Source organism: Lithobates pipiens, unplaced genomic scaffold, assembly GCF_037356315.1.
Source record: "Lithobates pipiens isolate NorthernLeopardFrog02 unplaced genomic scaffold, aLitPip1_a1.2 Scaffold_22, whole genome shotgun sequence".
Classification (NCBI taxonomy): domain Eukaryota; kingdom Metazoa; phylum Chordata; class Amphibia; order Anura; family Ranidae; genus Lithobates; species Lithobates pipiens.
This window is the reverse complement of record NW_027507784.1, coordinates 25582820-25607271: the sequence shown is the minus strand read 5'-3', so window position 1 is coordinate 25607271 and position 24452 is coordinate 25582820. Positions and strand designations below refer to the sequence as shown.

Below are 24452 nucleotides of genomic sequence, written 5' to 3'. Positions count from 1 at the left end.
GTGCTTTATTGCAGGCACTGTTGACCTATCTTTAATTAGGGGGGTCATATTTAGACGGTAAGCACGTATTCTTCTTACCACATATACAAGAATATATGAACACTTGAAAGGGGGACTTTTTCTTTTGCGTGTGGACTTTCTTCCTTTTTTTATATTTTTTAAAATTTTGCTTGCTTTACTGTATATATATATATATATTGAACATAACTTGACACTTTCTGGTAGTACGACTCCTTTTGATGTCAGATTTTATATATCAACACTATTATTTTTAGGAAAATTGCCATCTGTTCTCATTAAAAGGTATTGATGAGCTCCAGTCATTGACTTTGCCTAGGCTGAGATGATGGCATCAGTCTTCTGCAGGCAGGAGTAAGAATTTCCTCAGTCCCCCCCCCCCAGTGATCAGACTGAAAATTCATAGCAAACCACAAAGTGAGAAGCTGCAGCAGTGGCTGACCTTTTTCAAACATTAGTCAATATGGGCAGCACAGTCGCTAAGTGGTTAGCATGGCTGCCTGGCAGCACTAGGGTCATCAATTCAATACCCAACCACAGCACCACCTGATTGGAGTTTGCATGTTCTCCTTGTGCCTGTGTAAGTTTCCTACGGGTACTCTGGTATCCTCCCACACTCCAAAGACATGCTGGTAGGTTAATTGGCTCCAATCTAAATTAGCCTTAATATGTGTATGTATGAATGTGAACTAGGAACCTTCGATTGCAAGCTCCTTGAGGGCAGGGACTGATGTGAATATGCAATACATATATAAAGTGCTGCGTAAGTTGATCGCTCTATATAAGTACAATAAATAAAATACAGCAGAGAACTACAAAAGTGGCAGGATTTACTTGACTGTGTCATCCCTGAAGCATGCAATTGACTTACTAAAGTATTAGAGCATGCTTACTTAGTAAATAAGGTGATGCTGTATTCATTTTGAATACCCAATCATGTCCAAGGAAAATTTTAAGGATATGTGCTTGCACCTGATTGGATAAGTAAAGTGAACACAGCTTCACATTATTTACTAAGCAAAGTAAACAGTCACTTTGCAAAGTGCATATTCACATTTCTAAATGAACAGCTTTGGCAACATAGGAAAAGAGATTAGCATAAAGAAAATACAATATATGTGTGTGTATACAGTATTGATAGAGAGATATAAAGATCTATAAATAAGTATGTTCTGCTTTAAATCTTTTAGTCCGTGGATGTGGATCACGGAAGATAACTTCACACCTTCCAGATGGCTGCAACAGGAGGTATGTTTTGTTCTCAATTAGAATGAGCTTCAGGTTTGGGTCTTCCATTGATTGGAGGCTAATCCAGCAAATTCAAGGATCATGCTCCTCGAAAATGTAAAAATCTGATCACCCAAATTCTTCATAACATTAATGCACTGCAATGGGTCGGCTGACTTAGAAGGGACAATAATGGGAGCTTTGTTAAATACCATTTTTATGGTATTATTATCGATATTCTGTAAGTTATATTGATGAGAAAAGTTCCAAGAAAGTCCGTTCAGTTCTTGTGTAAAAACTCAAAAAGTGATTTCATAATAAAATAGCAAAATATTATAAGAACAATATCAAAATGTCGAATGTAAAAATAACATCGATGAAGATTGAATCAGATACGTGTCTTTGTGTGTATGTGTGTCAGAAGAAAATCTGCCTTAATCAGTTTTTCTGTTTCTAGCTTTTTAAAGTTCCTCTGAGACACTTCTAATGAGACATAGCTTACCTCCTACCTCTCACGCAAGGATGGGTGTTGTTCTGTCTCCATGCATTGAAATTCCTGAGGAGTTGGCACGAGCAATGTGTGAAACCATTTAACGTATACAATTAAGTTTCCTTTAAACTCTAAATCAAGTACTACATAAATCAGTATGTATATTATAGTGATTGAAAACCCAATGTTCTTATTAATATCCTAGTCAAGAAATATTGTAGTTTAAAGAACTTAAATTATCATATATATACAAACTTTTTCATCTTAAGAAATATGAAACCTTTCTTCTCATGTGATGGGGAAGGTGAGGGAAATCAACTCAAAATTGCTAACACATGTTGGCTCTCCATAGAAATGCTTATGAAGCTTATAACTATATATATATACTTTCACAAGTATGAGTCTATATAATTTCACTTTTGCCATAACTAAAAGATATAATGATATATATATATATATATATATATATATATATATATATATATATATATATATATATATATATATATCTCAATTATTCTGTAAAGATCTAATTTATTAATTCCTTCTTCCTGCGTTAATATTTGTTAATTGATGTATATTAGATATTAGATTAAAGAAACTTTCTAACATCTCCCTCTCAAAATGATTGATTCTTCTTTTTCTTATCTAAATCTATTTACAACCGCATCTCATTCATATCCACACATGCTTTTAGATCTTAAAATAATTGATTTGAATATATTTTAAATTTTGATTCTATTTAGAAAAAAGTGAACTTAATAAACCTTTTGCTTCATATACCATAAAAATATTATCACCCTTTTTATTTTATTTTAATCAATAATCAATACCCTTAGAGTTCTTTCACACTGGGGCAGCACGACTTCCAGCACGACTTTGGGAGGCAACTTGGACACGACTTGAGTATGAATCACAGTGCAACTTGGGGCGACTTCAACACAACTTGGGGAGACTAACAACATGACTTTAAGTCGCCCCAGGCTAGGCGACTTTGGCCGTGGCCAATCACAAAATAATCAGCTCTCGAGGGGGAACTCCACATCAAATTTTAAATAAAAAAACGGCATGGGTTCCCATCTAAGAGCATACCAGGCCCTTAGGTCTGAAAAAACGCCGTGGGGTTCCCCCAAAATCCATACCAGACCCTTATCCGAGCACACAGCCTGGCCGGTCAGGAAAGGGGGTGGGTACAAGCGAGCGCACCCCCTCCTGAACCGTACCAGGCTGCATGTCCTCAACATGGGGGTGGGTGCTTTGGGGCGGGGGGGCCCTGTGGCCCCCCACCCCAAAGCATCTTGTACCCATGTTGATGAGGACAAGGGCCTCTTCCAGACAACCCTGGCCGTTGGTTGTCTGGGTCTGCAGGCAGGGGGCTTATCGGAATCTGGGATCCCCCTTTAATAAGGGGGCTCCAGATCCTAGCCCCCTACCCTGAGAATGAGTATGGTGTACATCGTACCCCTACCCTGCACCTGGGGAAAAAAGTGTCAATAAAAAAACACACTAGACAGGTTTTTAAAGTAATTTATTAGGCAGCTCCGGGGGTCTCTTCCGACTTTGGGGGTCTCTTCTGACTCCTACGCACTCTCTGGCCTCTTGTTCCGCTCTCTGGTTCTTCTCCCGCTCTCCGGCCTCTTCTCCCGCTCTCTGGCTTCTTCTCCCAGTCTCTGGTTCTTCTCCTGCTCTCCGGTTCTTCTCCTGCTCTCCGTTTCTTCTGCCGGGCTCCTCCGCTATCTTCTTCCAGCTCTTTTACTAGTGTTGGCCTGGGCTTCTCCGTCCTTCTCCCCTCTTCTCTTCTTCTGATGTTGACATGACGCTCTCTCCCACTGTAATACCTTGTTCGAGGTGTGCAACGACTTATATAGGCATGGGGCGTGGTCACCGAGTGAACGCACACTGTGACCCTGCCCCTTATGATGTCAAGCCCCAGGGCATGCTGGGGCTGTGGCGTCATAAGGGACGGGGTCACCATGTGACGTCACCCTTTGACCACGCCCAATGCCTATATAAGTCACTGCACACCACACACATGTCATTACAGTGGGAGAGAGTGTTGTGTCAACATCGGAAGAAGAGAAGAAGAGAAGAGGGAAGAAGGACAGAGAAGACAGAGCCAACACTAGTAAAAGAGCTGGAAGAAGATAGCGGAGGAGCCCGGCAGAAGAACCAGAGAGCGGGAGAAGAACCAGAGACTGGGAGAAGAGGCTGGAGAGAGTGGAGGAGCCAGAAGAGACCCTCAAAGACAGAAGAAGACCCCCCAGAGCTGCCTAATAAATTACTTTAAAAACCTGTCTAGTGACTGCACCAGTTAGAGATATCTGCTGTCCCTGCATGAAAGCCTCCCTCTCTGCAAATCATCAACTCTTAAAGGGGACGCAACCATTCTTTTCATGAAAGGCAGATGCAGATTCTCAAAGAAAGCAGCTGCCCAGACATCCCGGTGCTCACCGCCGAACACACGTGTGGTGGCCATCTTGCCCACTACCTCTGTGCCTCCAGCATCTGTTGCAGTACAGATGGACCCAAGCGATGGCTCTCATCTCACCGGCTCAGGAGGGGGCCTCTACAACACTGCAGGCAGACCCAAAGTCACTTGGGGAACAATCCACCATGATGATCCTGGCGGCCATAGCAGACAGTGGAGGGAAAAAATCACACCCTGACTATTGAATGCGGGCTAATAAAACAAGACATGGACAAATTTAGAGGCCGCTTCACTGAAGCAGAACACCGAATATCAGTGGTGTAGGATACAACTGCCTCTACTGTGCAATCCATGATTGAATTGCAGCAACAGGTTAAAATCATTATGGTCCATTCAGAAGACGCAGAGAACCGCCTTAGCCGCAACAATGTGCGGGTGGTTGGGCTCCCTGAGGGTGCGGAAGGCCAGAACCCTGTTGTGTTTGCTGAAACTTTTTTCAAACAACTCCTGGGCCTGCAGCAATTTTCACCTGTATATGTTGTGGACCGTGCGCACAGGGTGCCCACTGGTCGGAGGCCTGCTGGCGCGTGGCCATGCGCCTTTCTGGTTCGCCTGCTCAATTTCAGGGATAGAGATCCTGGCAGGGGCTCGTAAACACCCTGAACTGAAACATGATAATGCTGTCTTACATTTATATCCTGACTTTTCTCCGGAGTTGCAAAAGAAGAGGCGCCCTTTTACGGATGTCCGCAGGCATCTGAGGGAGAAAAATTTGGTATACAGTATGCTATATCCCAGTCGCTGTCTGAAGGTTATTCATTGTGGGGCCAGAAAATTCTTTGACTATCCTGTGGAAGCGACAGACTGGCTCTATACCATTACATAGAGAGGTGAGAGTGTTGAATATGTGTTGTGACTGATGCCTGCGACATAGTATCACTGGACTGTCTACATAATCGGTGGATGTTTTACCGTGAGAAATACTACCTGATGTCAAAGCCTTCCATTAATACCTTGCTCTTCTGTAGTGACTGTCCTCACGGATGTGGGGAATGTGCCATGGCACCCGAGCTCACCTATCCGTTGGATGCGGAAGCTCTGGTTCTGTTTTGTATGCACTGAACTGCACGTTCATCTTTAAGACCCCCCCACTGAGTGGAAGAACTCTTGGAACTATCCACTAATGTTGTTTTTGTTTTTGGGATCAAAGTTTCTCCGGCAGTTTTTTGGTTCAGTTGGCCCGGAGCAAACAGGGCGTTGGGTTCTTGAATTGTTACTTTTTTGTATGTTTTGTTTTTTGTTTTTTTGCTTTCCTTCCCTTTTTTTTCTTCAATTTTTGTTTTGAGGTCTTTTTTGCTGAGGAGGCTGGTGCAGATGGACGTTTTACTTGTCCAATATGATAAATGAAATTTAACTATAGTTACTTGATGACTCTTGATGGCTCTCTGTGTTGAGGTCCCCCCCCCCAGGTCTTCCCCCTTCTGAGTCCCTCATCTGTCCTCATGCTATACAAAACCTTACCTAATGAGTGATCTCAAACTTCTTTCATGGAACGTCCATGGATTAAACTCCAAATTTAAGAGGTCACTGGTCCTCCAATACCTTAAAGCTCTAAACCCCCACATTAACCTGTTACAGGAGATGCACTTAATGGGTAACAGAATATTGTCCCTCAACCGGAACTGGATACAGAGAGCCATACACTCAACCCACTCCTCTTACGCTAGAGGGGTGGATATTTTAATCCACAAAAAGCTAACATGTGCTATTGGTCATGTGGTATTCCTTGGGACACTATGTTATTGTGGTTATGACTGTTGAATCTCAGCTAATAGCTACTGCTAATGTATATGTCCCTCCCCCTTTGGAAAAAGTTGCCTCCTTCAGCCCTTTGAAGCTGCACGTGGCGGGTGATTTCAACAACATTCTAGACTACACCTTAGATACCTCAAACCCATCCAGAGCTCAGAATCTGGAGCTCGGGCACTGGGCAGAGTCTGCGGTTCTGGAGGAGGTCTGGCGATGGAAACATCCTGGTGAGAGAGGTTACTTGTATCTTTCCCACGTCAGTATCTCCTCCTCCCACATAGATTTGGCATTTGCGAATCCAACGTTGTTGCCACATATTTCAGAGATCGGTTACCTGGCAGGGGGTCTGTCTGACCACACCCCCCTACAGGTAACATTGACTCTTGCCGCTGGAGGCCACAATGGGTCCTGGGAACTGCATCCTGGGTGGGTAAGTGAGCACTGGTCGAGGCCTCATCTACAGGATAACTGGGAACATAATGAGGGCTCGGCATGGGGGCCTGTAGTATGGGACACATTCAAGGTGTCCACTAGTCTGATGAACTCCAGGCTCATGAAACACACTGTGCTAAAGCACATGCTGAGGCACCCTCCACATCCCCCCTAACCAAATTGCAGATGGCTAGGAGGGCCCTATTGGTACATTTCCAAAACCTTATGCAATGTAACTGCAGAAGCAGGGCTGAGGAACTAATTGAGAAAGGGGGACAAAAATGGGAAGCTCTTGGCATACCTAATTGCAGACACACATGGCTATACCCTGTGTTTATTCCTCGGAGGGTAACATGGTAAGAGATAGAGAGGGTATCATGCCGGCTTTTTAAGGATATTACATGGACCTTTACTCTGCTATCCCACCGTATGACCACCAGATACTGACTGACCCGCTGGGCCCCCTTAAGATCCTGTTGTTGCCCAATGAGGCTATGGCCAGTCTCGAGGCCCCCTTCACAGACAAAGAACTGGTGATAGCTATTGCATCCTTCCCTAACGGTAGATCGCCGGGTCCTGATGGACTCCCAGCGGAGTGGTATAAACAATATATAGATGTCCTGTTGCCCAGACTTCTACGACTCTACATGGACTGCTTTGAACAAGGGGGTTTATCAACTTCCTTCTATGAGGCACATGTAGTGTTATTGCCCAAACCTGATAAGGACCCACTCTGCTCTTCCGCATACAGACCCATAGCCCTGCTAAATATGGACCCAAAAATACTCACCAAAATGCTGGCCAACAGACTGATGAAAATTATACATCACTTAATATCACCTGACCAGACAGGATTTATGCCCAAAAGAGCCCCACATATCAACATACGGAGAGTATATACTCATACGCATTTGGGGGCGGAGTCGTCCTCTGGGGGGCACTGGGGTTTTTTGACCTGGAAAAGGCCTTTGATTATATCGACTGGGGTTATATGACTCATATACTACAACGCATGGGGTTCGGCCCTACATTCCTCAAATGGATTTCGCTGCTATATGAGCGCCCGGTAGCGGCCCTCCGTTTTAAAGGGGGGATATCTGAGACTTTTTCAGTGTCCAGGGGCACCAGACAGGGGTGCCCCCTCTCTCCTGGTCTATTTGCACTAATAATGGAGCCCTTGGCATTAAGATAGGCACCCTAATGCCCCGTACACACGAGAGGGATTAAGTCTGACAAACCTCCGACGGAGTTCCGCTGGAGTTCCGACGGAGTTCTGGCGGATTTTTCGACCGAACGGACTTGGCCACACACCATCACACCAAACTCCGACGGAGTCGAACGTGATGACGTACGACGGGATTCGACGTAGGAAGTTCATAGACAGTAGCCAATAGCTGCCCTAGCGTCGGTTTTAGTCCGTCGGAGTAGCACACACACGAGCGAACTTTTCGAAGGGGACCGGGTCCGGCGGAGTTCCGTCGGGAAAATTTAAAGCATGCTTCATTTCTAAAGTCCGTCAGACTTTAGCGAAGCTAAAGTCCGTTGCAGCCCACACACGATCGGATAGTCTGACGGACTCGGTCCGTCGGAGTTTGGATGTCGAAAAGTCCGCTCGTGTGTACGGGGCATAACTGAAACCACAGCACCAAACCAACCACATGCGGACGAATTGGTTCTGTTTGTCGGCAACACCGGACCTTCCATACAGGCGGCGTTAGCACTCTTGGGCAGGTTTACACTGGTCTCTGGGCTCAAGTTTAACTGGTCTAAATCCAAAATACTTCCCTTGTGCTTCCATCCTATCCCCAAACAAGCTGACCCCAATATCTCCCTACACTGGGTCTCCTGAATGAAATACTTGGGGCTCCAGATCACTAACTCGGTGTCTGACTTCATCAATCTGAATATTTACCCATTGCTTGTTATAATAGCTAAGAAGTTTCAATCCTGGAAAAACCTCCCTCTAGCTCTCATAGGGAAGATAAACTTGATAAAAAATGAAAATGCTGCCCCTTTTATTGAGGAATATAGCGTGTGCTTCAAATGTGAAAAAACGTGCTTCTCACCTGCGTGAGATCTGTTGGATTTTGAATATGTTATATGTTGTTTTTTACTGAAATAAATGTGCGTTTAATAGATGAAGCTGGGTGTGTGAGGTTTATTCCATTTAACCCTTTGTACTGCAATATTGGAGGTACTTTTTATTTTTGCATGTGGGTCTGGTGTTTCTGGTGATCATCATGGAGGCAACCTTTAATGAAGAACTATACGAGGTGCAAAGCGTGTTTGATCCCTGCAGAGCCTTGGTGGGAACCATTAAAGATCAATATGGAGCCTTTTTTCCTCATGGGAATTATCATTAGTTGTGAGCAAGTTTGACCCTTTCAGGGTCTAAGAAGGAGGTGAGCAGCCATTTCACCTGGAGAAGGGAGCACTAGTCACAGATTGTTGGTTTATCAGAGAAGCACTCTTTCTCTTTTTTTCACAGTGGAATTTGAAGCACACTCTATATAGGAAGATTTTGTGCTCTTTTGTGTGGTGCCATTTGAAATGGGAACAGGTAATATAACAACCCAGGTGTATTCTTAGGTAATGCAGGATAACCTTCAATGACCCATTCAGATCTGAGAGACACCCATTGAAAACACAGGGAAACAGTTGCTAAGTGTTTCAACAGTTGTCTGGTTTATTCAGCACAAAATACACTGTATTTATCCTAATGTATAAGAAAAAAAGGTGAGGGCTAGGGGGGACTTCTCGTATGTTATCAGAATAAGAGACAAGTAATCTCTAGCAAACATCTGTTTCGAATCTGGTCGTGCATATTCTCACTAATGTATCTTACAGCTAGGACAGGAAACTTATTCTTAGGTTCTGTGTTAAACCACAAACTACAAGATAAATGTCCTGTAAGTGAGAAACAGATGTTTGCCAACAGATAAGGATATGTCTTCACAAAACCAGGAAGCCTGTTTCGGGAGATGACAGACCACAAATAATTGACAAAACTTCCTATTTCTATGTAAACCAAATATGAGTCTTAATCAAAACTCACATATAAATATTTTAGCAAAACATGGAAATAGGGAAATCTTTCTAAAAAAAATAATTGTTTATACATTATACCATTCATTCAGTCTTAAAAATCATAGAATTCAAATTCAAATTCAGCCAGCATTCCTAAAACAGGTCATGCATTGAAATGCAGTTAGGCCCCATTTATAACAGAGTGGATGTTGTTGCCTTTTTTTAATGTATTTTATGAGTCATATATTGGTTCTATAATATGCGGGAAGGTCAATCACATAGCTTCTACTTTGGGTGCTGCAGAGTCCAGAAGCAAATATAGTGCTAAACGATTTATAAATGTGCCCTATTTTTAATCTTTCGCCAAAAAAGACAAGAAGCTGATATATAGAGCATATTACACGCCGAAGAGATTATTTAGCTTTGGGCGAAGAGTGGATGATAGATGCCCAAGATGTCAGGAGACTGGGGATCTGACACACATGTTCTGGTGGTGCCCTAAACTGTTTCGCTACTGGTCAGAAGTTATTGCCGATCTGAATGAAATATTCAGAGTGACGGTTAATGGGAACCCCAGAATGTCCATGCTGGGCCTAAATGAAGGAATAGGAGGATCGGCTTGTATAAACAAAGCAGTAATGAGGTGTATGTTTCAGGCAAGAAAACTGATAGCGCAAAGGTGGCAATCAGAAAACCCTCCTTCGGTAGCAGATTGGAGGCAGTTAATTACAGAGATGGGTTGGAAGGAAAAGGTAGTATATGTAAGGAGAGGAAATTTTAAAGAATTTTAAAAAATGTGGAAACCATGGTTGGATAGGTCGGGATATCCAGTGTAAGGCCGCGTACACACGGGCGGACTGTTCGCCCAACTTTGTCCGCTGAACAGTGTTTGGGCGGACAGTCCGCTCGTGTGTGGGCTTTCAGCGGACAGTTTCAGCGGACAGTTTGACGGACAAAGTCTTTCGGAAATTCCGAAAAACTGTCCGCTGAAACTTTGTTTGAGCGAACAGTCCGCCGGTGTGTAGGCCACTTTCGAAATGAGCAAACTGTTCCCGCTCGGAGGAAAGTCTGCTCATTACGAGTGCGTCTCCAGGTAGGCGGGGCTCCGCCGCCTGGAATGGACTTAATGGGGAACCCCAACGCCGAAAAAAATCGGCGTGGGGGTCCCCCCAAAGTCCACAACAGACCCTTGTCCGAGCACGCTACCCGGCCGGCCAGGAAAGGGGGGCGAGCGAGCGCGCACCCCCCCTTCTGAGCCGTACCAGGCCGCGTGCCCTCAACATGGGGGGTGCCTTGGGGAAGGGGTGGCCGCGCGGCCCCCCCACCCCAAAGCACCTTGTCCCCATGTTGATGAGGACAAGAGCCTCTTCCCGACAACCCTGGCCGTTGGTTGTCGGGGTCTGCGGGCGGGGGGCTTATCGGAATCCGGGAGCCCCCTTTAATAAGGGGGCCCCCGGATACCGGCCCCCCACCCTATGTGAATGAGTATGGGGTACAATGTACCCCTACCCATTCACATGTAAAATAAAAGTACCCAAAAAAAAACACAACACACGAGAAAAAATATTTTATTGCACAGCTCCGGGGGTCTTCCGTCTTCGGGGGTCTTCTCGCCGGACTCCTCCGCTATCTTCGTGTAGATGTTTATTTTTTCTCGTTACAGAAAAAGGAGAGGCCTTTAAAAAACTTGTTGTCCAGCTGAAGATGAAAAACTGTTTAGTTTCAAAGCTGACATTAAAGGCCATTCTACATATTGGGCCACAGATCCCAAAGAACAATAAGCCCCAGAAAATAGAAGATGTACCCTGGTGTACTCTGAGGAAGATCATGGCTCTGGACAGTACAGCAAGGAACACTCTGCTCAATACAGATTTGTCTGGCCTGGGTAAAGATGAAGACGATCTCTTTGATATTAATAAATATGAAGATTCGCAAAATGCAAGTTCCATCCACCCCTTGGACATCCTCTGTGTTCTCCTGCATTGTTCAGATAATTTTCTACAACAAGAAATTGTAAACAAAATGGCCATGTGCCAGTTTTCTGTCCCTCTACTTCTCCCCCCAGCTGGTAATGGGTCACCATGCATCTTCATGCTGTGGGCAATGAGAGACATTGTAAAGAAATGGAGACCTCAGTGTTTAGCTGACAGTAAGGCCGCGTACACACGCGGGGACTGTTCGCCCAACTTTGTCCGTCAAAGGCCGCGTACACACGTGGGGACTGTTCGCTCAACTTTGTCCGCTGAACAGTGTTTCAGCGGACAGTCCGCTCAAAATTAGCATGGACGGACATGGCCACACACGACGTACGAACAGTTTGCTGAAACCATGCGCGATGACGTGAACGGCACGTACGACGGGACGGAAAATACGACGTCCTATACACTGCATTATAACTTTCGGCGTGTAAATCCTTTCTGAGCATGCGCGGAACTTAGTTTGACGAACAAGCCTACACACGAGGGGACTGTTCGCTGAAACAAAGTTTCAGCGGACAGTTTTTCGGAATTTCCGAAAAACCTTGTTCAGCGGACTGTTCGCTGAAACTGTCCGCTGAAAGCCCACAAAGTTGGCCGAACAGTCCCCGCGTGTGTACGCGGCCTAAAGGGTTCAGAGAGGAAAATGTGGTGAATATTTCCATGCCAGTCATTTCCTTTGTAAGATTGGAGAAAACCAAGTTGTCAAAATCTAAAATCCTGAATCAAGTTCTTAATCCAGTCCAGCAGCATTACAACTTCTTCATCCATGACAATGTGGATGGTGGCAACATTGAGTGAAAAATATCTGAGGGACTTGTGGAAATGTCCTGGTATTTTCCTTCTGGTAAATCTGATGTTTTTCCAGAACCTTGTGCAGTTACCAACCTACGTGGAGACCTAGAGTCCAACTGGGACCAGTTCACATTTCTAGCAGAAGTTTCATCAGCTGTGTTTATATTTATTGAAACAATCGATGAGAGAGAATTCCAGCTGTTATCCAAATGCAGTCAGAGTGACACAAAGTTTTACATTGTTGTTATTCCAAATTCAGAAAAAATATTGAGAAAGAGACACAGAAACTTCTAGGGGACCTTCTTCCAGTATTAAGAATTGATAAAGCAAATGTTATCCTGAAGAAGAGGACAGAAAATGATGTTATGTTAACTAACAAAATCCAAGAAAAAATTAAACAAATTCTGAAGAGCAACTGCAAATCTATTTCACTGAAAGATTTACCAAGATATTTCAGTGGGCATCATTTTGTGACAGATGAAAGCACCAATGAATGCCAGAAAGGAAGAAACTATGCCAATAAAATCACTAGAGAAATAAAAGATGTGTCAGAGTATAAAATGACAACTATGAAATTACAAGGACATCTTTGGAAACAGTTGTCTGAAATAGATAAAGAACTTTGTAGAATGAAAAACCAAGGAGAGAAAGATGCAGAAACGCATCAATGTAATCTTCTACTAAAGCGCAGGGCCCTTCATGCAAAACAAACTGAACATAAATTCCCCAAAGGTATAGGGCTTTTTACCCAAGCTTTAACTGATTTGTCTCATAAAGGGAGACAATATTTTCTAAAATGGATGAAATTTAACCTTGATGCAATAGCTAGAGACAATTTGTCTAAGCTACAAGAAAACTACAAGGAGAAATGTAACAATCTGGCCCAAAACAAAAAAGAACTTAGGGACTTAGATCATAAAATCTCTGACAGCTGTTTAGGGGTGGAACACTTTCTACGTGAAATGGGCCAGTTTTATGAAGCTGAATGCTCTATAGCAAAACATACAGTAATTTACCAAAACAGGAAAAAATTTGTTGACCTTCCAAGAATAGCTGCGGATTTTCTGTTGGATGGGTTTCCATTGGAGCTTATTGATGGAGATGCTGCCAACATTCCCCTGCAATGGATAACGGATGTCCTTACTCACCTGAACAAGAGAACAGGGGGGCAATGCAGACTGAGAGTGATAACTGTACTGGGAGTGCAAAGTACAGGAAAATCCACCCTCCTCAACACCATGTTTGGTTTGCAGTTCCCCGTGGCCAGTGGAAGATGCACACGAGGAGCATTCATGACTCTTCTTAATGTGAAAGAAGACTTTCAGGAAAAGCTCGGCTGTCACTTCATCCTGGTGATCGATACGGAGGGGCTGAAAGCTCCAGAGTTGACCTCTTTGGAGGGCAGCTATGAACATGACAATGAACTGGCCACATTTGTGGTGGGGTTGAGTGATATCACCATAGTCAATATGGCCATGGAAAACACAGCAGAAATGACGGATGTTTTACAGATCGTGGTCCATGCTTTTCTTAGAATGAAAGAAATAGGAATGAAACCAAACTGCCAGTTCGTACACCAGAATGTCAGTGACGTATCTACTAATGATCAGAACATGAGACACAGAAAGTTGTTACTAGAAAAGCTAGATGAAGTGACAAAGGTAGCTGCTAAAATGGAGAAAAAATATGGGATATCAAATTTCAATGATGTGATGAAGTATGATCTAAATAAAGACAACTGGTACATTCCTGGCCTGTGGCAAGGAGACCCACCAATGGCCCCAGTAAATCTTGGCTACAGCTCACAGGTACATGAGCTTAAAATGTACTTATTTGAATTTGTGGATGCTCAGAAATCAAAAAACAATCCTTTGAACATCTCTGATTTTATTACTTGGATAGAAAGTTTATGGAGATCGGTCAAACATGAGAAATTTATCTTCAGTTTTAGGAACAGCCTGGTGGCCAAAGCCTACAATAAATTATCTGTACAGTATTCCTCATGGGAATGGGATTTCTGTAAAACAATTCACAACTGGATGATCAGTGAAGAAAATAACATAAAAAATCAGTCTGAAGATAAATGTGAAAGTAACACAGAAGATCTGCAGAGAATTCTTCTAGAGGAAGAAAACAAAATGAATGCATCACTAGAAAAATATTTTGAAAACACTAAAAATAATAATCTAATTGAAAGACACAGAGAAGACTTCAAAATAAGTATACAGGGCTTGAGAAAAAGACTTGAAAGAAATGCTCTTAGAAAGTGCGATGAGGCTGTATGCATCCAGAAAGCAAAAATGAAGATCCAGGACATTCAAAAAACATCCCAGACATTGATTGAAGAAAGAATAACAAATCTTCTGCAAAGATATAGACAGGATAATCATGAAGTAAGTGAACAAGAAAGGCTACAGGAATTTAATTTGGTGTGGCAGAAGACATTATCAGATTTGCAGTTTGAAGAACTTAAGAGATGTAATGTGGATCATTCTATTCTTCTCCTTCTCAAAAATGACATGAGCAGTAAAGGACCTCATATAAACGAAGCATTAATCAAGGTTAAAAGTTTAAGTCAAAAAGTTGATGGTGCATGGACCTCATTTCCACAAAAATCTAAATTTGTTCAGAAAGAGCTTCATGGCAAGATTGGCATTCTAGCAGTGTCCATCATTGAAATGAGTGACAAGCATTTAAAAGAGAAGATTTCTTCCTCCGGGGATTACAATGAAATGTACTCTATAGAGCTACTACGCTAGATCAATACAAAGCTAAACAGTAAAGATGTAAAAAAGCTTCAGTTTACTTCAGAGTTTGAGCTGGATCTCAAACTTTTCATTTTTGGAAAAGCATCCCAAGCCTTCCAGAAGCTACATGACAAGTTTATCCAAGAGAACGACCCTAAACTATGCCTTGAAAAACTAAAAGTTCAGTACTTGTCCACATTTCTCAGTATGTTCCATAAGAAAGATCAACATTTAAGCAGAGCTAATAAGTTTTGTGAGCTGTGCTTGAAACCAGCAGTAAAGGATTATCTTTTCAAACATCTTGGACAAAAAATAGTGGATGAGAGTTTAGGTGATCCAGAAAGTGTCACATTTACTAGCAGAAGTTGTTTCCAGTATATTGTTTTGGAGGAGCTACTAGAAGAAATGTCATTCCAAAAGTATGATGAATACATAAATTCTTATGAAAGTTTTGTAAACAAATGGATCCTAACTCACATCATGAGGAAATACTGCAACTCACCAGCTTTAGAAATCTTGCAGGGACATATTCTGTCATCTATTAACAAGAAAATAGGAACAGTCCTTAAAAATGAAAGATGCTGGAAAAGTCAAACAGTGTCAAGTTTTTTGGATTATTTCTGTGAACTCTTAAAAAAAGACTTAGTGATTTCCCAGGAAGAGATGAAAGTCATCGCTTTTCACCACACAGGGAATGTTGAGGAGTTCTCATCTGAAATTGAACACTACCTCAAGGAGACACAACGACAAATCCAATCAGAACTTACATCTATGCCTCTGAGTTCTGTACTTTACACAGTGACAGTGAAACCGCAGGATGAATTGTTCAGGAAGGTGGTTGGTTGTAGAAAGCAGTGTCCCTTTTGCAAAGTCCCATGTGACCTTCAAGGTGAAGACCATAAGATACATGAAGCATTTATGCACAGATCACAAGGGCTAGGAAACTTCAAATGGGATGAGGATAAGAGCCTCATTGTTAGCATCTGTTCCACTCATGTTGTAGCTAACTGTACATTCAGAAATGTAGACACAGAATGGAAATGGTGTCCATGCAAAGAATATAGTCAAATATATCCAAATTGGAATATTCGACCAGATGCCAGTATTGAGAGCTCAGATTACTGGAAGTATGTCTTTGTGCAGTTTAATAAAAACTTTGCAGAACTGTATGAGGCAAAACCAGCTGAGCTTCCGGAGGTCTGGAAGCAAATAACCAAAGAGCAAGCTCTTCGCAGCTTGAAAAAAGTTTTTAACACTTCAAGATCCTCTACGACAGTTGTGGTGGTGTAGAAGAACAGAAGCATCACATCAAAGGCTTTAGAGTCTAAAAATATTTATTATCATAAAAATCCAAGATAAAAATCCAACACATTTTGGGGACTATAATGTACACCCAAATAATATAAAAAAACAAACAAAAAATATCGCGCTTGGGGCAAACCTAAGAGCTGCAACTAAAAACCATCAAATATCAAACTATGGATCAAATCAAAAAAATTATACATAAAGTTACACTGAATATACGTGAAAGCTGAAGTGAAAAGAGTAATAAAAACTCAATACAAATTATATAAAAAATACAAATAAATCAAATAATTTAATCTTAAAATTCTTAATCTTAAATTACAAGGACTCCCTTTTTCTTGATTGAATTTTTCACATGATGTTTTATTTGATTTATTTGTATTTTTTATATAATTTGTATTGAGTTTTTATTACTCTTTTCACTTCAGATTTCACGTATATTTAGCGCAACTTTATGTATAATTTTTTTTTTTTTTTTATATAATGTACACCCTTCAGTACTAAAAATGCTGTTCATGGAAAGGTGGACTCAAATGGATTTTGCAATTGTGAAGTAAATTTAATTTGTCATAATATTGAGCCTTTGAGTCTTCTTTTTATTTTGTACAGTTAAAGTGGTTATAAAGGTTAATTTTTTTTAAATAACAAACATGTTATACTTACCTTTTAGCGGCCCAATCCTCCTCTTCTGGGGTCCCCCAGCAACGCTCCTGGCTCCTCCCCACATGGAGTGCCCCACGGAGAGAAGCATTACACTTATGCAAGCGTGCTCCTGAGTCCTGCTGCTGCGTCCATTGACACAGACAGCAGGACTCGGCTCCCACGGCACTGGATTTGATTGACAGCCATTCCTTCCTGTCAAAGGTTTTTAAGGAAGCAGCGGGTGCCATGTCCTTAGCAACCAGTGACATCACCCAGTCCCATGCATTTACTGGTTGGGAATCCCCAGCCGTATAAACAAGGGGGCGGGAATAGTGCCTACATCACTCACCAAATATGGCCATATCTCACCTGGGAGACCCCGCCCCTTTGTTTACATTTAACCTAGGGATCTGGGAGAGGTTATTCAGCGAAAGTGAGCCAAGTCGATGAGTATCTTTCATCATGATTGGTGTAGATCTGCATCATATATGCTCTAATTTCGCTGTTGGTATAGGTTAGAATTTTTTTATCCCAGTAAATAAGTAAAGCTGTACAAACCAAAGAACAAAATCAATAAAACATGTTGGTACTTGTTTTCTCTCCTTGTTTTTAAAGTAGTTTGTTAGACTTTTTCCAATATGATTTTCAGTTTCAATTAAATTTCATTCAATAAACATTGGGAAACAAAGTACAAGAACATGTCATTTTTACAGTCTTATAAAGGCGTATATATTTGTGCAGAACATATAAGCAAAAAATAATGGGTATACAGTCATTGAAAGAATAAAGAAATGTGACCTCACTGTAACCACCAGTCATTGAAAACCCTCTCATGAGATAACCATTTCCACCAAAATAACAGTAGGGAAGACAGTTATAGCCAGGAAATGGTAGTGGAAGTGCAACCAGATATAAAGCCTTTGCCAAGGTGTGTGATCTAAAGCGGAGTTCCTCACGTTTTTTCATTTAGTAAGTCAGTCGCTACAAAAACTGAAGCTGTTGACTTTTAATAAACAGACACTTACCTGTCCCACGCACCAGCAATGCGGCCGCCCAGAGCCTCGCTCCACTTCCCCTCCTCTCGGTGGTTCCATCATAGCAACTGTGGGCACCCCAGCCATGACAACTTACATCTTTGTGGCTGGGCGCGCACTGAGCATGCGCGAGTCACGCTACGCTTTGCTATTGGCCAGGCAATCTTCTGGGACCTGTGACATGTCCCAGAAGTTTGCAAGGAAGGAAGGGCTGCCTAGGGGGAGAGGAGGAGTCACCTAGGTGGCCGAGAAGTGGAAGGAGGAAGTGGGACAGGAAGAAGAAGGTACCCACTCCCACCCCCACCCCAAAAAGGGGGTGTGGAGTGCTTAAAGCGGAAGTTCCACTTTTGGGTGGAACTCTGCTTTAAGTGGATTAGACAAAGGACCTGGTGCCGGGTTCAAAATGGTAGAAAAGTGGAGACTTTTTTTTAGCTAAAGTCAGATGAATAATTAGATTGGAGTTGCCACAAAGTAGCAGGGCACCCCTTTGATACAAATATATGTGAGCCAATAGGTGACAGAAGAAGTAAAGTTGTTTGTCATTAGGGGCATAGTAAAAATCCTATTGTTACATCAGTGTCCCTGAGTTAACCCATCAGAATAAAGTCGATTCCTTCAGGGCCACAGGTTATGGGTAGTGATGGACGAACGTTTCGCCCGGCGGTCGTTTCGCGGCGAATTTCCGACATTCGCGGTCCGCACGTTCGAACGCCTTTTTCCGTCGTTCGCCGCGGCGGACTTACGTGTTTAATGTATACAAGAACTTTAACCTTTGGTGACACGTTTATCATGTGATACAGGACAGCCAATTGAGACATGACAGCACATGGACACTTGGACATTCCCCCTAACCTATAAATACACCCGATCCGGTGGCCATTTTACATTCTTTCTTCTGTTACGATAGGGACAGGTTCCTGTGTGGAGTAGGGAGAGATAAACCACTAGCTATTTGGTACACAAAAGTTCTTTTCAGGACTGGTATAGGTGTTAGGTGTTGATAGGTTTGCTGTGCTGCTGATTCTTGCAGCAGCCTGAGTGTCTTTTGTTAGTTTAGAGAAAGGGAAAGGACGGTGTATGCTACAGGGACAGCCAGATTAGTCTTTCATCATCATCATCATCATCATCATCATTAGCTGTTACTATCAAGGTCCACAAAAGAGCTGTTCCAGTAACCACTAATCGTTCTCTTTTTTTGCCAATTTGTATAGGGACAGGAAGGAAGCAGTGTTGTCAGGCAGTGAGGGTAATTTTAAAGACTTGCTGTTATTATTAGTTCCACAAAGGTTCTTTTCAGGACTGGTATCAGTGGTACAGTAATAGGCTTGTACATGTATAATATTCTTTCTTCCAAATATAGAAAGGATATTATACTTGACTGCTGCCCTTCTGCTGCAGTCTGCTAAACATTCACAACTCACTTGTTCCACAAAAGTTCTTATAAGGACTGGTAACTTGGTATAGGGTGCTACGGTACATAGGCTTGAGTGCGGTACAGTCTGCTGTTCTGTAAGGACCGCTATCGGTCCACAATAGATAGGGTTGACGTGCACCACTGCTGACCGCTGCCCTATACTGCAGCAGTCCTTCAGCGGTATAGGGACTGACGTACAGTCTGCTAAACACTAATACACAACCTGCTTGGTCCACAAAAGTTCTTATAAGGACTGGTAACTTGGTATAGGGTGCTACGGTACATAGGCTTGAGTGCGGTACAGTCTGCTGTTCTGTAAGGACCGCTATCGGTCCACAATAGATAGGGTTGACGTGCACCACTGCTGACCGCTGCCCTATACTGCAGCAGTCCTTCAGCGGTATAGGGACTGACGTACAGTCTGCTAAACACTAATACACAACCTGCTTGGTCCACAAAAGTTCTTATAAGGACTGGTAACTTGGTATAGGGTGCTACGGTACATAGGCTTGAGTGCGGTACAGTCTGCTGTTCTGTAAGGACCGCTATCGGTCCACAATAGATAGGGTTGACGTGCACCACTGCTGACCGCTGCCCTATACTGCAGCAGTCCTTCAGCGGTATAGGGACTGACGTACAGTCTGCTAAACACTAATACACAACCTGCTTGGTCCACAAAAGTTCTTATAAGGACTGGTAACTTGGTATAGGGTGCTACGGTACATAGGCTTGAGTGCGGTACAGTCTGCTGTTCTGTAAGGACCGCTATCGGTCCACAATAGATAGGGTTGACGTGCACCACTGCTGACCGCTGCCCTATACTGCAGCAGTCCTTCAGCGGTATAGGGACTGACGTACAGTCTGCTAAACACTAATACACAACCTGCTTGGTCCACAAAAGTTCTTATAAGGACTGGTAACTTGGTATAGGGTGCTACGGTACATAGGCTTGAGTGCGGTACAGTCTGCTGTTCTGTAAGGACCGCTATAGGTCCACAATAGATAGGGTTGACGTGCACCACTGCTGACCGCTGCCCTATACTGCAGCAGTCCTTCAGCGGTATAGGGACTGACGTACAGTCTGCTCACTTCCTTGACCCAAAAAAGCACACCGTACTATATGCCCCTACCCTCCTCTTTGAAGAGGTTGAGCGGTGTCATATTTCTACTGGGGCTGCTTATGATATCCCTGTGCTGTGCTGACTTCCTCCTGGGGGTTCTTATTATGAAGGGATCACACTATCCCTGTGCTGTGCTGACTTCCTCCTGGGGGTTCTTATTATGAGGGGATCACACCATCCCTGTGCTGTGCTGACTTCCTCCTGGGGCTGCTTACGGTGCTGCTGTCAGTGCTGTATGTCACGGTGCTGCTGTCAGCGCTGTATGTCACGGTGCTGCTGTCAGCGCTGTATGTCACGGTGCTGCTGTCAGCGCTGTATGTCACGGTGCTGCTGTCAGCGCTGTATGTCACGGTGCTGCTGTCAGCGCTGTATGTCACGGTGCTGCTGTCAGCGCTGTATGTCACGGTGCTGCTGTCAGCGCTGTATGTCACGGTGCTGCTGTCAGTGCTCTGTATTACGGTGCTGCTGTCAGATGCCTCTATCACGGTGCATGTGTCATTCCGGTATGTCACGCTGCTGGTGATCATCTCCTGCACCCTCTTCTTTGCCTACCCTGGTCCCTGACCTTCCCTCTCCTCCATTGCCTTCATTAGCTCCATAGTCCTGAATTGTTAGAACAATTTCCCAAATAAAATAAAAATGCTTGTAGTTATCGATCCCAAATTCACCTCATACATGTATTATGTCATTGTCCAGATGGTGGGACTACGTTTTACCCCCTAATAATTACCACGTGGCCGCAAATTCGACATGAAGGTTTGCAAAGTTCGCCTCCCATTGAAGTCAATGGGGCCCGCGGCGAACGTTCGGTTTCGCGAACGTTTGGGTCCGTTCGCATTTCGCTTTCGCGAAACGTCCCGTCGGAAGTTCGTCCATCACTAGTTATGGGTACACGTTGTTTAAAGAAGAATTGCAGTCTGCTCACATAATTTGTCATAAAAACATCTCTGCCTTTCTGAAGCTTCCCTTTGCATATTATTGAAAAAGAAATATAGAAAAGAACACATAAGTAGCGTGGGGTAGTATGCATTGCAAAATGGCCCAAATTTTCGTTGCCTATACTGATCATTGACTAACCACCCACTCACCTCAACTTGGCCAAAGTTTATAAAACATTGAACATTGAACATTGAAGCCAACAATTGAAATGAAGAATAGTGATGGACGAACTTCCGACGGGACGTTTCGCGAACGCGGACCGCGAACGTGGCCGATAGTTCGCGAACCGGAACGTTCGCGGCGGGCCCCATTGACTTCAATGGGAGGCGAACTTCGCAAACCTATAGGTCAAATTTGCAGCCACAAAATAATTATTAGCTGTGCAAACATAGTCCCACCACATGGCCAATGACATAACACATGTATGAGGTGAATCTGGGATCGACAACTACAAGCATTCTTTTTTTATATGGGAAATTGTTGTGACAATTCAGGACTGTGGAGCGCATAAAGGCAATGGAGGAGAGGGAAGGTCAGGGACCAGGGTAGGCAAAGAAGAGGGTGCAGGAGATGATCACCAGCAGCGTGACATACAGCAATGACACCTGCACCGTGATAGAGTCATCTGACAGCAGCACCGTGATAGAGAGCACTGACATCAGCAGCGTGACATAAAGCACTCACACCAGCACCGTGATATACAGCACTGACAGCAGCACCGTGATAGAGAGCACTGACATCAGTAGCGTGACATAAAGCACTCACACCAGCACCGTGGTATACAGCACTGACAGCAGCACCGTGATAGAGAGCACTGACATCAGCACTGTGATATACATCACTGACACCTGCACCGTAAGCAGCCCCAGGAGGAAGTCAGCATAGCACAGGGATGGTGGGAGCCCCTCATAAGGAGCATAGCACAGGGATGGTTGGAACCCCTCATAATGAGCATAGCACAGGGATGGTGGGAGCCCCTCATAATGAGCATAGCACAGGGATGGTGGGAGCCCCTCATAATGAGCATAGCACAGGGATGGTGGGAGCCCCTCATAATAAGCAGCCCCAGGAGGATGTCAGCATAGCACAAGGATGGTGTGAGCCCCTCATAATAAGCAGCCCCAGGAGGATGTCAGCATAGCACAGGGATGGTGTGAGCCCCTCATAATAAGCAGCCCCAGGAGGATGTCAGCATAGCACAGGGATGGTGTGAGCCCCTCATAATAAGCAGGCCCAAGAGGAAGTCAGCACAGCACAGGGATGGTGTGAGCCCCTCATAATAAGTAGCCTCAGTAGATATATGACCCACCCCTGTATACCACCCCTGCGGAAGGGCCTGCCTCTTTCTCTGCCTGTCATTTTTTAAATGACCCTGTGACAAAACTCTCAGTCCCTATACCGATGAAGGACTGCTGCAGTATAGGGCAGCGGTCAGCAATAGTGCACCTCAACCCTATGTATTGTGGACCTATACCAGTCCTTATAAAATAGCAGACTGTACCTCACTCAACTCTATGTACTGTAGCACCCTAGACAGACCAATTTACCAGTCCTGATAAAGAGCTTTGTGGACCAAGTAGGTTGTGTGTGAGTGATTAGCAGACTGTACATCAGTCCCTATACCGATGAAGGACTGCTGCAGTATAGGGCAGCGGTCATCAGTAGTGCACCTCAACCCTATGTATTGTGGACCAATACCAGTCCTTATAGAATAGCAGACTGTACCTCACTCAACCCTATGTACTGTAGCACCCTAGACAGACCAAGTTACCAGTCCTGATAAAGAGCTTTGTGGAACAAGTGAGTTGTGAATTATTAGCAGACTGCAGCAGAAGGGCAGTAGTCAAGTATAATATTCTTTCTATATTTGGAAGAAAGAATATTATACGTGTACAAGCCTATTACCATACCACTGATACCAGTCCTGAAAAGAACCTTTGTGGAACTAATAGTAACAGCTACTGTTTAAACTGACCCTCACTGCCTGACACACTGCTTCCTGCCTGTCCCTATATAAACTGGCAAAACAGAGGCTGCTGGAACAGTAACTGGTTACTGGAATAGCACTTTTGTGGACCTGATAGTAACAGCTAATGATGATGACTAATCTGGCTGTTCCTACAGCAGCACACACCGTCCTGTCCCTTTCTCTAAACTGACAAAAGACACTCAGGCTGCTGCAACAATCAGTAGCACAGCAAACCTATATCCTGAACTACACCTAACACCTATACCAGTCCTGAAAATAACTTTTGTGTACCAAATAGCTAGCGATTTGGGTCACTGCAATCTCTCCCTGCTCCACACAGCAACCTCTCCCTATAGTGACAGAAGAAAGAATGTAAAATGGCCGCCGGATTGGGTCTATTTATAAGTTAGGGGGAATGTCCAAGTGTCCATGTGCTGTAATGTCTCAATTGGCTGTCCCGTACCCCATGATGGATGTGTCATCATAGGTCAAAGTTCTTTTACACAGTAAACACGGAAGTCTGCCGGGCGAACGGCACCAATAGTCCGCCGATCGGGCGGACTGCGAACAGCCTAAATTCGCCACGAAATGACCGCCGGCGAACCGTTCGGCCATCCCTAATCACCATAATATAAAACAATGAAAAACATGAGAATCTATCCCAATCTGAGGATCATAGGTGAATGTACATAAACAGTGAACCGTCCAAAACACAGTGCAAATCAGGTTAATTGCATATAGTCAATAAATCACACAAATGTGCATAAACGAGTGGATGCGTAAAATCTTGGAAATAATGCGTGTTCCACCACCACCAGTTGTGCACCGAACACCAAATAAATTGCATGCTTACCAGAAGGCAAGCTGATTGAGCTTATGGATATATACCCAGCCAGGGCCTTTATCTAGGGGATTCTAGGGCAACAACTACAAGATGGTCAATAATTGGCTTGATCGTACAATAATCAGGGATTATGCTCAGATGTCACCCAAAAAATGAAAAGGGAACTCTCCTTTGTGTAAATCCGATTGGTAACATTTCATAAATATTAAAAAACACAATTACAATGTATGTAGAT

At 43.6% G+C, this 24452-nt stretch overlaps 2 protein-coding genes across 2 annotated transcripts in view; both read left to right on the top strand.

The window, feature by feature from the left end:
- The first annotated feature begins 1246 nt into the window (after window positions 1–1246).
- LOC143923447 (up-regulator of cell proliferation-like) overlaps window positions 1247–24452 on the top strand; it is an 85478-nt gene continuing 62272 nt past the window's right edge. The window contains exon 1 of the mRNA XM_077447122.1: window positions 1247–1266. The gene's annotated coding sequence lies outside the window, so the exon portion shown is untranslated. The remainder of the gene's footprint in view (window positions 1267–24452) is intronic.
- On the top strand, window positions 5938–16456 carry LOC143925633 (interferon-induced very large GTPase 1-like). The gene is given in 4 exon segments (XM_077450098.1): window positions 5938–6199; window positions 11095–11580; window positions 11883–12464; window positions 12467–16456. Coding segments are annotated over 4 exon segments (5103 nt in total). The 3' UTR covers window positions 16240–16456.